This window comes from Rhopilema esculentum, chromosome 6 (assembly GCF_057945365.1).
Source record: "Rhopilema esculentum isolate cy_ngs chromosome 6, ASM5794536v1, whole genome shotgun sequence".
NCBI lineage: Eukaryota > Metazoa > Cnidaria > Scyphozoa > Rhizostomeae > Rhizostomatidae > Rhopilema > Rhopilema esculentum.
The window spans coordinates 3295355-3312134 of NC_142820.1; the positions used below are offsets into that span (position 1 = coordinate 3295355).

At 34.4% G+C, this 16780-nt stretch overlaps 2 protein-coding genes across 6 annotated transcripts in view; both read right to left on the reverse strand.

The window, feature by feature from the left end:
- The window catches only part of LOC135686847 (plexin-A4), a 40001-nt gene extending 36478 nt beyond the window's left edge, over positions 1-3523 (reverse strand). Inside the window, exons 1-3 of one of the 5 annotated variants that reach the window (XM_065203207.2) lie at positions 3311-3522; positions 1571-1674; positions 52-1184 (exon numbers count right to left, since the gene is read on the reverse strand). In XM_065203207.2, the coding sequence (XP_065059279.2) occupies positions 52-1155 (1104 nt within the window). In that variant the 5' untranslated portion in view covers positions 1156-1184; positions 1571-1674; positions 3311-3522. Of the gene's footprint in view, positions 1-51; positions 1185-1570; positions 1680-3310 lie in introns of all 5 variants that reach the window. The other 4 variants (XM_089108990.1, XM_065203210.2, XM_065203211.2 and 1 more) reach the window with 4 other exon arrangements.
- A 6848-nt stretch (positions 3524-10371) lies between these two features.
- Positions 10372-15057, reverse strand: LOC135686084 (uncharacterized). Its single transcript, XM_065202248.2, has 3 exons — positions 14684-15057; positions 13366-13437; positions 10372-12809 (listed from the first exon to the last, which is right to left on the reverse strand). Exons 1-3 carry the CDS (start codon positions 14756-14758, stop codon positions 11952-11954), a joined length of 1005 nt encoding a protein of 334 aa, XP_065058320.1. The 5' UTR covers positions 14759-15057; the 3' UTR covers positions 10372-11951.
- Between the last annotated feature and the right edge of the window lie 1723 nt (positions 15058-16780).

A 16780-nucleotide genomic window follows, 5' to 3' on the forward strand; every position in this document is an offset into this window, starting at 1 on the left:
TTCAGCATATACATTTGGTGTAAAAAACTATTGGCTTTCCAGCAAACTCACCTTACAGAGCACTCCAGGCTGATATGTCTTCATCCACTTCAAACCACCATCTATAGGCTCACCATGAAGCACACACATCTTGATATTATCATCAAATGCCTTATTAGCATCTTTTATTGTAAAAATGCAAACAGCATTTTTGTCAGTCTGGGCCTTCCCTGTTGCTGCTGATTTGCTGAACACTCCTATGTAGACATTATCACCTTCACTGACATTCAACATTTGTGCAGTCTTGCCAGTTGCTTTTATGAGCATACCACTAATCAAGATATTGTATTGAGTTCCAGCAGAGTCCTTGCATGATAATGGAATTTCAGTATAGGAATAGAATTCTGGGACCTCTAAACAATAACGGACTATCTTTGATTCGTAGACATTTGAAGCACCTCCTCCATATTGTACAGGCTGTACAGATGTGAAAAAAGCAAACTTTTCTAACAGAAAGCCAGATACATAGTCAATAACATAGTCTCTTTTTACTTCAATGTAATTCTTGTTGTATGGTCTCAAGAAATATCTCTCCCCAAGGCCATCTAGCTGCCTGATAGAGACTGCTGGTAATGTCATGAAATCAATACGCTTATTGTGCGTAACAGCAATATGCAGCATGTTATTACCTGACTTGTCTTGACCAAGAAATGCTACAGTTGATGAATTTGCATCATTTGCTGCCACAGCTGCACTACCATTCAATACCGAATCCATATTTTTTATATCCCTCAACTGGCAGACACCTTGGTATATACTGCCACAAGTAAATAACCTTGTAATTGTCTTTGATGTGAGTGAATCAGATTTCTTGTAAATTAAAAGAACAGTATTTCGATTGTCTGTTAGCTTGAGATCTTTACAGTGTTCATTAGGAGTAATACAATGTCTGCTATCATTCACTGGCCCAGTTTTCTTGCTATTGAGTTGTACTAAATTGCTGTTCAGTCTATGAATATAATTTGTAGCCCCTATAAATACTTCATTTCCTTGAAAAGCCATATTATTTAGATCAGTATCTGCTTCAAATTTGTATGCATGAAATGTGTCTAATTTGAAAGATATCATTATCAAGATGAACACTGATGCTGCCATTTGCAGTGAATGAAAATCCATCTTTCTAGGGTTGTCTAATACAAATGAGCCTGAAAGAAAAACATAACTTTCACAATAAAATATCGTTATCTATATGTGCATGCTTATGCATTAAAAATGGAAAATGCTAAAATTCAAATAAACCTAAATAATACTATGAGCCAGGCATTAGAAAAAGGCCTTAAAAGGACTCCTACCTTCCTCAGTGATCGCAGGAAATTTTAGTACCACTGCTCAATATTCATGAATGTCAACCAAACTTTACTCCAGCAAAAATTGGCAGAGCAGGGGACCTTATGCCTTTAAATTGTAAATAATTACAGAGCAGAAAACAAAGTAAATTTATGTTATTAGTTTTTAGAAATCAGTGAAATGAAAACCATTCAGAAAATGAACTTAGAAATTCTATATAATTAAAAAAGGAATGGTGACACACCTGTTACAAGATGGGGTTAACTTTTCATTAATTGCTGAGAGTTTACAAATGTGTAACCAGTTTGTTGAGCTAGCATAGATTCAGCATAGAAACATCTTGCTGAGCTAAACTAGAGACAAATATTAACATGTTTAAAGAACTGAAGTTGAAAGTGAAAGCAAAATTTTGAATGGAAAACGAAATAGAAATGACTCATTTCTTTAAAAGCTGTTCAATAATATAACAGTACAATGGTGTTTAAAAATGAGCAGATTTTCCAAAGAATCATGTGCTCTATTATTTGTTCATTGTTTTTGGCATGCATTGTTCACTTTCATTGACAATGAGCACATGACTCAGATGCTTGTATGTAGGGACAAAAACATGCCTCACCATCCAAACTTATGCCATACTTCATAAATAGGGCTAGGAAAAGTTATCAAAATATAACAATAACCTAATTGCTTATTAATTGATATATTTTGTAAACCAATCTCTCAGCCCTTTTGGGAGAGTGCCTTCAAAAGATATGGTAAATTCTCTTATCTGCTAGCATACCATTTTTTCGATCTCTGAGGGAGGGATGTAAATTAGCAGAAAAAAACAAATTGCATCCTTAAGCATCAGCATAAAATAATGATGTGACAACTTGCTTTGACACCTTTATCACGTGTGGAATTAGATAAATTCAGTAAATAGCTGTATATGGCATTAATTAAAATTTCCTTATTATATAAAACAAAAATTTTTATCTATGGACAAAAGGAATTTAGGCAAATCGATCAATAATTACTGGTTTTTACTTTGTTTTTATGTGGCTGCGTTGTAGTGATTGAAGAATACGTTGGCAAAACAAAAAAGAAGCTACAAACAACTTCGCACAGTTGAATTAAGGAACATGTTTGAAACCAACAAAATGGTGTCCCATTCAGCTAGCATTAAATTGACTCTGTTGAATGACTTGAAATTTTAGAACTCAGATTTACCGCTAATTTAAATCATGATTTTCGAAATTCACCCTACATAACATGTTCCAACTCAACAAGCACCTGTAAAAATTTTCCGAGAGACCTTTCCCGTCAGTCGTTACATGCATCGTCTGCAGGAGCTATGATAACACACCTTGCAACTGAAATGCCCTGCCTATACTGATAAAATATAAGGGCAGCCAAACAGACATCAGACGCGATTTACATGGAAACCACCTTAACCACTTTGAAAATCTGGCCACATGATTACACGATCACCAAGCCGCCTTGTGAGTTATATTTGATCGTTGCAGAGCCATTTTTAAAGAGAATTAAAAAATTTCTTCAAATGCAGCAGAGACATTAAAATGAAATCTAATTTTTCCCCAAACCTACTGATTATTAAGGAGTTTTGTAATATACCTAGGGTCCCCACGCCGAAACCATGTTTTCCTTTTGAGAAGAAAACAATCCGCAATGTGAAGGGAGACAGATAAATGACATGTTTTGGCTATTTGAGCTGAAGGGCAAGGCCTATGTCAATATGGTAATTATAAGCAATAAAGATCTCTTACGTAGTACGTCTTAAACTGGGGTAGCAAACACGATACGACACTGTTTGACCGGCGTCGGGCAATGCAAAGTGACATTGGAAGCTTTGGGTGTGTGTATATAGTTACGTCTAGGCCATCGTAACGAACGATCGCTTTCGACCAGTTGTTTCCATAAATAAAAAAACCGATCTAAGAGAAATAATATGTAAGACGTATAAATTGGAATCTAAATTACTTACATTTCTGGAAATGTCTGTCTTTTGTCTGGATAAATCTTCTTTCAAACCCTCATCCCTCACCAACTGAACAAATTACGCATTACAACAATAAAAGCAACCTCGTAATTGGCTAGCCATCCGAGCTCCTTCGCACTGTCTAGCAAAAGTACCCGCCCAAACATTTGTGTTTCGGATCACAACGAGAGGTGACTTTGTCTGCTCTTAAAACAAGAAATGGAACCTTATAACTTGGTAATTTTAATACAAAATGATTCGCGTTCATTCTTTTGCAATAAAAACTAATCGTTGACGCAAAATGACGAGCAAAACTGCATGACTTGTCAAAAAGGTCAGATGTGGCAGATGTGGGATCTCATTAGCCAAAATTCCCCAAAACCCCCTCTTGGATTAATTTCTGTCTAACCAAAGCATTTTTTGAATATTTGAACGAGCTCTTACTTCAGCAATTCAAGGTGCTGCTTATCGTAAAACAACAAGATTCTGCAAAACGTGACCAGCCAGTTCCAACAGAATTGTTTCTATTGGGAAAAATCTGGAAAATTTGAACAATTCTTAAAGGAAGAGTGCAGAATTTGTCCATGCTTGCTGTCATACTGCGTTTCAAATAAATTAATTTGACGGTGAATGCAAAGCAGCAGCGGAGGTATGGAGTCTTGTCGTCTATGGAAAAGAGCGATTGAAGTCGAAAAGGGTTCGTTTCTAATAAATCGACATTTAAATTGATTCTTTCAGGTGCCAATAGCAATTACAAGAAAAGATAGTTCCAAATGAGTTAAATCAACGCTAAATCTGGCTTCTAAAGTTTCAGTCATTCAACAAAGCAATTGAATCGAGGTGCAAATCACTCTAAAATCTCGTACACCTTTTGTAAAAATCCTATTGTTATATCTGAAAATTCTCCGAAATCTTTTTGTTTTAGGGAAAATCTCGTACGCTATTTGCAAGAGTGAATTGCCCCTCAAATTGAATGCTAGCTGAATAGGACAGCATGTTTCTTATTACAAACGTGATGAACTTTTGATGGCCAATGTATATTCTCGGGGCCTAAGACATATGCCCTCTACTTTTTCAGCAGTAAATTTTTCAAACCATTTTTCTTGGCGATAAATGCCTATATTTATTCAAAGTGTGCCAATTTTCATGTCTTTATTGAAAAATTTCCCCTTTCCATTTGAAAAATGCTTTTTTAGCATGTCCTTATAACACAAAATGAGACCAGTTTCTTCAAATGCAAATGATAAAACAAGAGGCGGTTACCGATTGTTAGATTTAGAGTCACAAACAACATCGGCAAGAAAACAACACCAAACGCAACGAGGCATTGTACTGTATGTAAGAGATGTCCATTTTTCGTTCTTTCATTTTTCAAAACAACACAAGCCAGTGTGCAGGCGAGGGAGAATGGGATCGTGAAATTTCTAATTACTTTCCAATTATGTTTTGGAAAAATGATGTTTTTATCTATTGGATCAGCCCGTTTGAGGTTTAGACAAGGTTTGGTTGAGGGTTTTATCTAAATTCGGCGTTACTGTTCCAAAATAAAAAAAGAATGAAAATGTGAGAATGAAAAGCTACCATATTGTCATTTGCTTGTTGATTGACAGTAGTTTAATCGTCAAACAATGTTCAAAGGTCTTTCTGAGTAGGCATATGCTCATACAGAAAGGGGAAAAAATACCTAACTGTTGTGAAATTGAGAAAATATTATAGGAATGAAATTTCAAAATAATCTTATACAAAAGCAGAAGATTGAAAACAAAGATAAGATTACCAAACAAGAAAAGTGAAGAAAAGAGGAGAATTGAGTTAATATTTGTCTTTTGTACAATTTGCATAATTTTTTTAATAGAATTTTTAATCTATGGAAAACTAAGTAAATGTCACAGACATGTATCCCTGAAGATCGCCAAAAATGCATTTCTTTTGTTTTGGTTTGTCAAATTATCACTCTGAACAATCTTAATTTACAATAAAGTACCAAGGAGCAATATCATTTAATTCAATATTACGGCTTTCTAGAAACACAGCTCAAATGCTAACAAAAACAACATTTTTAGTCAACAAGGCAAAGAAAAAGAAAGTCTAAAATGAATAAATTTTACCACTTTTTTAAAACAGGTATTCGAAAGGAGCAGATTACGTTTAGCAAATAAACTGTAGGCTAGCAAGGGTACTTCAGTTTAAGATAAATAGTAGATTTGGCTTGGGGTGAGTGGTACATCCATGGTGCTATGATCCAGCGTTTAAAATTGAGTCGAAAGCAAATTCAGCGACAGCCATCGAATTTCAGCAAAGGCCTGCATAAACATACTTACAAGTTTCTCACAATAATGCCATCAATGCGGTATTGCGCTTTTAAAGAACCTAGGTATATTTAAATATGAAGTGATACACAAGGTCTTATTTATTATCAAATACCTTTTCAAAAGCCTTAACTTTCGAACATTTTTAAGCTAAGCAACCTTAACAGCACATTTCACTCCCATTTTTGTCTTTTCATCTCATACAAGTCATCAGGTATGCTTTTTTTTACCTGCAGTCAAAATTTGACAATTCGCATTATTTCTTGACTGCAACAAAACCTCTTTGTACTGTTATTGAACATATTCAAGTTATTGACTACGACCTTGGTTTTCAGTTACGAGACTCTGCTCATTTTCTGTCTGAGTTGCCAATATCCGTTTTAATTTTTAACACACCTGTCCCACAGTTCTTTGCAAACTCAAAATAAACTTCAAAAAAGAAAAAAATTACGACGTAATCAAAAATATATTTTTAGAGCTTCTAGCCGCATATCCATAAAATGATTTCAATCTGTCAAACCTGTTGCAGATAAAGTGAGACAATGAAAGTGAAGAATTCTGTTTTTGTAATAGAAACAGTCTTTCGATTGTTATTTTGGCTTGGTTTCTAAAGTTGAAAATCAAGACCAAATTCAAATGACTTGATGAAAAAAAAACCGGTGCTCTTTTAAAAAAAAACACAGCCCATTTGCGACATATTCAATTAATTTTGTATATTTTCATGTGTTCTATGCTCAGTGGCATAAGGGGCACCTTGGGGCCTTAAGAATGAAACTGGAGAGGGGACCCCCATTTACGGACTGTATGAAGGTCCCATTCGATGGGATACAGCATATTAAACAGAATATCAAGAGTAAAAATGATAATTTTCCTCGTTAACATAGAGGAGCTTGATTATAATGCTGCATTTAAAGAGCCTTTCAAATTATTGAAAGCAATGTAAACGTAATCTTAAAAACAAGGGTATTAATATATATTGTTGACCCTCTCTTGTTCGGCGGCCATAGCTATTAGTCATTTGTCACCTAACCTTTTTTACGTCAATGTTTATGCTTCACTTCTAAGTTGTTCACCCAAATTCAAAATGCTGAAAATATATTTTTTGATGCCAACACTTTTGAACTCTATAATTTCTAGAAATTTTCAAATAAAACAATAGGATGTGTACGAGATGCAAAATGTGTATGAGATTTTCATTTCCCCCTAGATTAATTTGAAGCCTGGTTCACATCACGTGCCAGTTATTACACGTTTACGCGCCTTTAAATTGTGTTGGGATCATTAAACCTAATTTAATGCTGATCTATACTATTTTATATGGAAACAATTCATTGAAGGCAATTAGGCATAATTATTTCAAAGTTATTCTTAGAAACTTATTTCAGCAGAATAGAAATGACACTTCTATGCTGTGATAATGTCTCAGTAACGCATTTCTTTGGCTTGGGTTGTGAAATGAAGACACAAGACACATTCAAATCGTGAGAATTAAAACATGTGGGGCATTGTTGTAATGTAAAAAACAGCTTTGCACTAGATTCCATCAAGCACAATCAGGACCATGTCACTTTACATTTTACATATTGATGTTTTCCTCTTCATTTTTTCCTTTTTCTTTGTTTTCATGTAGTTTGAGGAAAGCAATCCTTCTGCAAAGCTAGTTTTCAAGGGCCCTTGAAAAGCTCAATTAGGTTTAAAACTTTCAAAAGCTCCCAGTTAAAAACAACCAAATCTAGAAATCTAAAAATAAATAGCTACATTATTTTTCAGTTGATCATGTTTAGTGCAGGTCCACCCTACCGCCTTGACATAAAAAGCAAAGCCCTAAAAAAGAAGGGAGAAGCCAAAAAGATGAGGTAAGATCAGGGATGGAAAATCTTTTAGGAGAGTGGGCCAGATCTTTCAAACTTTTCCTTCAAGCTGTCTAATATCCTGCGTGTAGACTCGACTCTGCCCAACGATAATTTGTCTAACAAACAATGATAAAAAATAAATTCTTGATTTCTGAAAAACTACAATGTAACTTTAGGTATGTTAAAATAAACAAAACTTTGACTGATTAGAACGAAATAAATCCAACTTATCTTTCAGTTCAAGCATGCCAACAAAGGATGTTAGTTATTCCAAAGCTTATAGTTGTTAAGATCTTGTTTAGAATCTTCTTAAAATCTCTATAGGCATCAATATATCACTAAATTACAAAAAGGTGCGTATGTAAGCTGCACAGATACTGTCACAGAAGAACTGTTTCACAAAGCACTGGTGCTCTTGTTTTTCCTCTTACAGAAATTTAGAATATCGTTGTGTAAATGATGGAAATGAAGCAAGAAGATGCTATAGGAATTTCATCAAGTTTCCACAAAACAAGATGTGCGTATGTAAGCTGCACAGATTCTGTCACAGAAGAATTGTTTCACGGAGCACTGGTGCTTTTGTTTTTTCTCTTACAGAAAATTAGAATATCGTTGTGTAAATAATAGAAATGAAGCAAGTAGATGCTATAGGAATTTCATCAAGTTTCCACAAAACAAGATGTGCGTATGTAAGCTGCACAGATACTGTCACAGAAGAATTGTTTCATGAAGCACTGGTGCTCTTGTTTTTTCTCTTACAGAAAATTAGAATATGGTTGTATAAATAATGGAAATGAAGCAAGTAAATGCTATAGGAATTTCAACCAGTTTCCACAAAACAAGATGTGCTTATGTAAGCTAAACAGATACTGTCACAGAAGAATTGTTACACTAAGCACTGGTGTTTTATTTTGGTCTTCTATTTGCTGTTACCGAAATGTAGCAAATCGTAGCATAAATAGTAAAAATGAAAAAAGAAGATGCTATAGGAATTGCAACCCGTTTACACGAAAGGAAAGGTTCGTATGTAAGCTGCAAAGATAGTCTTACGGAAAAGTTTCTGAAATCTGAAATTTTAAACATGGTCTACCACAACCTTCAAAGGTGGCAGCTTTATCACATCACGAATTCGCAATCAACGAAATTTACTCATTCATAAATCACGAGAAAGGTAACTCCTGATGATGATCAAACGGAAAGTTAAAGGCAATCTGTCTCGTTGTGGATTGGTTAACGAGAACAATAGCTGGAACAATAGCCTAAACACGATTCCAGCGCTCCGCCATATTTTTTACAATGCGATAAATTAAAGGGGGACTGGAAACAATAAAAATCCCTTTGATCTTATAACCAATCAACGTCGTGACAGATTGCCTTTAAACTAACATGCACAACTTGTTCATGTAATTCATTTAGCAACAATCCATATTAAAGGAGGAGCAAAGGCAATCTATTACTGAATCAGACTGTACAGTTTCCTTTAAAAGTGATAAATTTTGGAAAAAAGGCTGATGAGTTTCTTAAAAAACTTACGTAAGAAAACAGCAGGGCCGTCCTGATAAAAAGTGACAATTATGCCTTCTGGCAAAAAATAGCTAATTTCAAGAGGGCAGTGTATTACATTCAATAAAGTGATAGTTAGTTTGCTTGTGGAAAACTACCTGTTACATTTATTTTATTTTAGAAGCTTTTCTTCAAAATAAGCAATTTCAAGAAACTTGAAAAAAATGAGGCCCAACATTCTATTTGGTACCGAACTTTGAAAAGTCAGTCTGTTTTTTCGTATAAGTGAGTTTTTTATGTGCCGGTTTTTAATGTAACTGAATTTATTACCAAATGAATTTAAAGACTAAAGACAATAAGAAATACGGTCTAGTAAAGTCATGTTCGCCTTTCCCTGTAAAGGCTTAGATAACTTTTTTAAATGACATGACACCTGGATGAATGACGTCACCTTTTTATGACGGCATGCTAAAACCACAATAAATGGAAGCACAAAATGAGAGCATAAAACTAAAAACTATGTCAAATTATAATTCTGACTGATAAAGTTAAGACTGCACTCTCTGCTACCCGGTCCCCCCCCCCCCAATTTTTTTGGTACATCTACTGTTTGAATACATACAAAACAAATATGAATAGGGGGGATAAAGATATCTGACCATTCTGTGCTGCTAGAGTATACATCAAATCACCATGGATATCTTGTTAGCAAAAGCAAAATGGCAACAACACTTTCCGACGTCTTAAGAATTCGACACAGGTAAAAGTGGCGTACAGCCACTCGACCACGAGCGGTAGACCAATCAAATTGCGTACAGAAAAAAAACACGTGAACAGTTTCCGCCTTTCTGCAAATCGGTGAAATCCTCGAGCAGCGCGCAGTGGTTTCACGTGAGTGGTTTTCATTACTTTTCTTGTGCGCGTGCTCTGATCAATTTCGCCGAAGTTAATTTTGGATTCGCTGTACTTATATTTTGAAATATTAAATTTTCTATCCTATTTAGCCTAAAGGAATTTAACGCATTCATTTTTTGGGCAAGGAATAAAAAATTCATTAGTTTGCTGGGTTGTTTTGGAGCAAACTTTGCATGTGCTCGACATTCAAATTCAATTTTAGCAATATGAAAATAATATTCCATTTTGAGCTATACACTTTGGCAATTATTATTATTTCTGTGCCATAATACTGTACAATTATTTCGTGATGTTATGGAATGATTCAAGTTTTAATGCTTAACCAAGGGGAGTTTCAGGGTGTCTCCATGTCTCCCAAAAATATTACAATTTGTGACAGTTTAGTAGAGTGACTTTCCAATTAAAAAACCTGACCTGCTTACAGCATCAATATTAAAACTAACAAAAACTGATCTGAAGAAAATGAGTCGAAAATGAAATAGTGAAATACACGAAGAAAGTATTAGCAACTCACTGAACAGGTTTAATGTGCATACAGACTATAAATAAAAGGTGATGAAACAATTTAGGATTTACAGTCAACATTAAGAGGAAGATGACAACAAGTGCAATGATTGGTAACAACATCTAATTAATAGCAGTACAATAAACCAGTTTTACAAAATTTTCGGAAAAAAATTACAAGAATTAACTGGGGAGCGAAGCAGCTATTTAACAAGCGAACTATGAGTTACAAATTAAATCAGTGGGAAATATACTATTATAAAGGTCACACATCTTGCTGAAGCAACTGTTTGACTGACACCTATTTCCATTTTGTATTCACTTAATTTTAATGCTAAAATTAGTCAAGAAACTCTGGAAGCTAGAAAAATTAGTCAGCATGAGGAAGAAAGTCAAACATTAAAAATAATTGTCAGTCACAACTTTGAAGCATTCTTTCCTTAGTTTTCAAAGTTTGGTTCTTAGCTTGAGAGACAAAGTTCACTTTTTGGTTTAAGTAACCCATCTTTTGGTTGGATTCATAATGGGAATTTCTTGAAGAGAGTCTTGAAAATCAAATCTTGTTGCATCAAACAAAGGTTGTGTGCCCACAATTACAATGAACCTAAATTAAAATCAGTTACACCATAAAGAATTTTTTGACCTATTTAATTGATTGTTAATGAAATGGGAAGGCCTACTCATAGTTATTGGCAGTGTAATGATTGTATGTTATGCTACAAGTTAAAAGGAAGCATTAGTCACATGTACTTTGCTGTCCTGGCAAAAGTATTTCCCTAAAAGCTTTAATGACCATGATTTTCCTGAATTCACCAGACAATTTCCTAGATTTGATTTTAATTACAGGCAAAGCACTATAATCATTAAAATTGACCATTAAAGTTAGAAAGCCTTCCCAGAATACCAGCTTCTGAATGGCTATCAATGACGGACTAGACAAGTCTAAATATTTTGTACAATGCTTTCCATTCCTAGTTTTTGTAAAGCAAAATAGTCTCAGGTTAGTAAATCTTCATAAATCAAATTTACGAATGAATTTGTCAAGATAAACTGAGGTAAAATTGAATCACAAGAAACATGTGATTGGATAGGAAAAACTGTACTTCACAGATAAAAAGGAATGGATTAACAAGAAGGTTCCTGGACACATTTATTCAATCAAAATGAGCTTTCTTGTTCAACAACAATAATTAATTAATTTAATAATTAAAGAATTTTATTGAAAAGCGAAAAAAAATACAAAACAAAAGCTTAAGTTTTGTGGATAACCTGGATTTATGAAGGAACCTAATATTATATCCAACAGTATCTCTAACATTCAGTAGAGTTTTTACAAAAAAACCATTCAAATAAATAGAAGTTTGAAAGCATATTGAGTGGAACAGTAAAGGAGAAGAGAGGTTTTAACTTGAAATTAAAACATATCATATAAGTTACAAAAATATGTTATACAATTTTTGTAAGGTTCTTGCCACAAATGTTTTATCCAGACTGTTGTTGCAAATAATGACTGGAATAAAAACTTCTCCAATGGCTGAAAACATTTTTATCCATAAATTGTACTCAAACTTGCTGCGCATAATCGTTAACTCTGCTTCTATGACTAGCTTTCCCATCAAGAACATAGTCTTTGCTTGAAAAAGGATTCCAGATTTTTATCATGCAAAAGTTAACAATAAAAACAAGAATAATTCCAGCGAGTGCATCAACTCCATAATGATGATGCGAGTACAGTGCAGCCCAAGATATCCACAGAACATGAAACCATGCAAACTTCTTACCAATCCAAGGTCTATTGACACAAATTATAGCAGGCCAAGCAACATGAAGTGAAGGAAATGCTCCAAATTTTAATGGTGATGCTGAATAAACTCCTTGAAAAAAATGCAGTCCAATGAACGCATCAAGACGTTGGAATCCAGCTTCATTACTTGCAGACTTAACAAAGTGTCCATCTGTTCCATAAACCACACTGTCAACGTACCAAGGTGGGGCAGTTGGAAAAATATACTGAAGAAAAAGTGCACAGAGATTGACCCAACCAGCGCACCAAGCAAATGTCAGAATGCTGTATCTCTTTCTTGGATGTATCATCAAGTATAATAAAAACAAAGCCGGTAGAGGGAAATGAATTAAATATGGAACAGCTGCAAGGCAGTCCAAAAAAGGATTTGCGATTTTTGACAAAAGACGATGTGGGTGACAATGAAATACAACTGATTCTAGCCATGGTAGAAAATCAATGTTAGGTTTTCGAATGCTGTCCAATCCTGTTATGCTACGGAACAAGGTATACTTTGAGTAGAATATCAGATAGAATGTATAGGGAAGAAAGGCCATGATTACTTTGCGAATTGGTATTTTCCCTGAAATTTCTGTCAGTTTCTTTGGTATTTCATCAACAATTGCATGGAACTCAGCCTAGAATAAGTAGATATAAATATTAAAACAAAGCAACCTTTCGAGTTGATAAATGCAAATGAATGCAGAAATTTATTATGAAATATAAATTTGTTACAAAAAAAATTTATCTATACAGAAAATAGTTTGTCGCACAACACTCTTAATAAATGGTCTAGTCTATTCTTGATTGTCTGTAAATCAGAATTTGCATATAACTTCCTGGTTTTGTCAAAATTTGTAACTTCCTGGTTCTGTCACGCATAATGATGGTGATTGTCTATTACAGTTGATTGTTTTCTTGCCTCTAAACTTATGTTGTTTGTTGCAGCAATGTTTCAAAAATGTAAATATTTCAAAGATCTTTAACCAACTTCATCAGCAGCAGTTTATTGACATTTCAACTGCCTTCACTCTTCTGTGAAGATTGTGAAAAATGCGTGACAAAATAGTTATATATGAATTTTTATTAGTTAGTATATATATATACATATTTATAATTGTTTTGCTCTTCGCATTATACTATGATAGTTGTTTATCAATAACTCATACAAAATGTTTCAAATGTGTCAAGTACCTGTTTTGTTTCCACATATATTTCAAATGCTTCCCGAAGACTTCTTGCAAATCGATTCCATGAAACAACAATCTGTTAATAAAAAATGAAACATTTGAGGTTATAGTAGCAAAGTGGAGCAATAATTAAATAGCCTTACTTGAAAAAAGGAATCAATTAAGGCTCAAAAATTTATTAGAAGCAGGCAAACTTTGATTAAATGTGGCCAAACACCAACATCATTCATTGCAGTAAACATGAGGGCTCAAAAATTGTGTTTCAGACATTTTAAAAATTGGTCAATTGTTAACATTGTTAACATTGTTAACAACTGCTAATTCTAGTCATTCTATGCATACATTTACTCAGATATCACCCTTTCTTATCTTAGCAAAGCTACAGTGTTTTCAAGGCTTGAACCATGAATAAGGTAAAGAAAACTGTTGTTGCTGCATAGTCACTGTCTTTCAAAAATTAAAAAATATATGCAGCAACAATTCTCAAAAAAGTAGCCCGATATAACATATCTCAGCGTAATAAATTAGCCTGTCACTATTATACTGTTCTTGAAGGTGGAATCAATTACCATTGCTTTACAAAAAACACTTTGCAAAAATATTTATGTTATATAATATATATATATATAATAAATATATATTTAGATAATATAAAAACTCTATGTTTTTGCAAAGTGTATTCTGCAAAGTGTTGGTGATTTTTGCCTTTATAATAAAGGCACAAATCTAAACATTCCAAAATTTGGCAACTTAACTTACATTTCATACTGCTACTACCAAAAAGTCCCTATCAATTTTCAAACAGATTTTGGATTGATATTTGCATATTCTAAAAAACTGCAACGAAGCGCCAAAGCAAGTTACAACTGCCACTGGGCTATTGTGCAATGACAAGTCACAGCGTGAGACGACGACAAACATGGCAACGCATTTCTTTATAGTCAAAATTGAAAATCAACATTATAGCATGGTATTCCATCTACACCAAAATCTGGAAATACCATTATGATAGAATCTGCATATAAAATACAAAGTATATTGTGTTCCCTGTGCGTAACACTCATAACTACAGTAAAAAGCAACATATATAAACAATACGGAAATTCAGCCTGCACAAAGCTGGTGTGAATGAATTCGATCCTATTTCTGAAGATAACACGCCTTCTTCAAATTATTTAAGCTTAGTTACCTTATACTATTAATTCAAACCCAAAATTAAAGCAATAACGAACGAAAGTCTGGCGTAAAGATAAGAACATCTACTTATCAATAAGGCCTTCCTAAAGTTTAAACTTGTCAAATGCATGGAAAAACTTCCTTACCCTTCCAGCTTTGCCCTCCATGTTATTCTTTTGGGCTTCTTTATAGACATGAGAAGGTAAGAACGGCAGTGCCATCTTGGTGTATCTCTCAAACTAATTCTGACAAATCCGATGAATAGATCTTTAAATCTCCTCGACTTGGACAAAGTAACGGCCTAGCAGCGGGTTGTTCAAACGCAGTATCTGGACAACTTTCCAGCTAATGCTTTAATATCAATGACTTTTCCTTGGAATATCGTGAATATGTCTATATCACATTGTAATAATAGTGATAAGACTAGGCTAATAGTCTTAAAAGTGCATCAATGTGCGTCCTTGGAGGCAGTGCACTACCACATTTTGCAATTCGCCCTAGAAAAGGGCGTAATTGGAATTCGCTACTACAACCGTCGGCTCCCCGGCACAGCGGTTGCTTCATTGTTACCAACCTACGTCATTCATGTCCAGTCCTCATATTGTTAGCGACCTTTGCTGAAAGCGATGACTCATTAAACAAAAGGCCCGTAATTATAAATATACTAAAAATAATAGTCCCGTGATTATAACCTTCTAATGAAATTTTTCGGATTTTGTGCATTTTGCAGAAAATGCACTAAAATTATTGAAAAGAAATCGTTTTTTCATTGCATCAATGTCTACAATGCGAAATTGGGAAAGGATACCATATAGGAAAAAAGGCAAATTCTACAGCTTGAATTCTACAAAAATTGACACCTTGGTTTTTAGAATAAAGTACGCGTGGCCAGTAGTGTAACTTCACCTTCCTAGTCTATGCTCCAGACCCCTAACTTGAAAGTAAAGGGGTCTGAAACACAGGCTAGACCTTTTAGACTAGGGGTGGTGGTTCATCTAGGAAGACATAGATGAAGAAGTATTTAGATGCTGTTTCTCCTACAGATTCATGATTTTACCGACAAACTAAGAATTTTGATTCTACCAAAAAACTAAGTACCAACTTCAGATTTACCGACAACACATTTAGTATCGGGAGTGTCGCACCCCCTACACCCTCCGCTTGCTACGCCCCTGCACGTGGTCTCAGGAACAATAAAAGACTGGTTCTTGGACTAGGTGATGTCAGAGTCAGGAAAACATTACGGTCGCACGGCCACTGACTTGAGGAAGGTACTAGAAAAACAATAGAAGCTCACACGAAACACCATAGAGATGCGAAGCACATTTTCTATTGTTTTGTGAGGAAGTTTTGCCTTCTGGGATGTTTTGTCTGGAGGAACTTGTCTTGACTTTTCTGGACTCTGGGTGATGTTTCAATGATAATATATACTTTCTGACTTTAAAAATTTTGTTTTAACTAAAAAATCAAAATACTTAAAAACAGATCGCTGCTTAAAAGGGTCTCTTTTGACCTCAATATTCCATAGGCAAATTTACTGTCCATATAAATTTGCTATACACTTTATTATATTGCAGCAACATAGAGGGTGGATTAGATTCAGAATAGAAAAGAAGATTGATATTTTTATGCATAGTTACTCATTCCATGATACATTATTTGGGCTCAATCCTAGTACTCAGTCCTAGTTGGCTCTTTAAAACTTTACATTCTTACAATAGATCTTGGTTGGGAGTTTAGACAAGAGCATTAGTGCTGTTGTTTCGTAGTTGATTATTTCGTCGGTGCAATCAATCTCCTTAAAAAGACTAGCAAAATTTATAGGTGGTAAAGAAAAGAATTATAAACTATTTAATTCTTTGTCTTTTTAATCATTACCCATTGATATAGATATTATGGCAGCAGAAAAGAAAAAGAAAAAGCCAAGAAAAGCTGGAGAAAGCATCTGAAACGGATGGAGCAGGGGTGAAGTGCTAGGGGGCCCAGGGGTTGAGCTCCCGGTGTCAATGCCAAAATATAACCAATTTCTACTTTTGCTATTGTTTTTTTTGCACCATTATGTGCAAGAGCCCAGTTGTTATTCTGATAGCACTACACCACTGGCTTCAAGATTAACATATACTGACTTCACATCTGTGTTAAACAATTAACCTAAAGAAACTACCAACCACGAACGATCCTCAGGGTTCTTAACTTTTAAAGGTTCTTAACAGGCTTGAACTAATTTAAAATATTTTAACAGG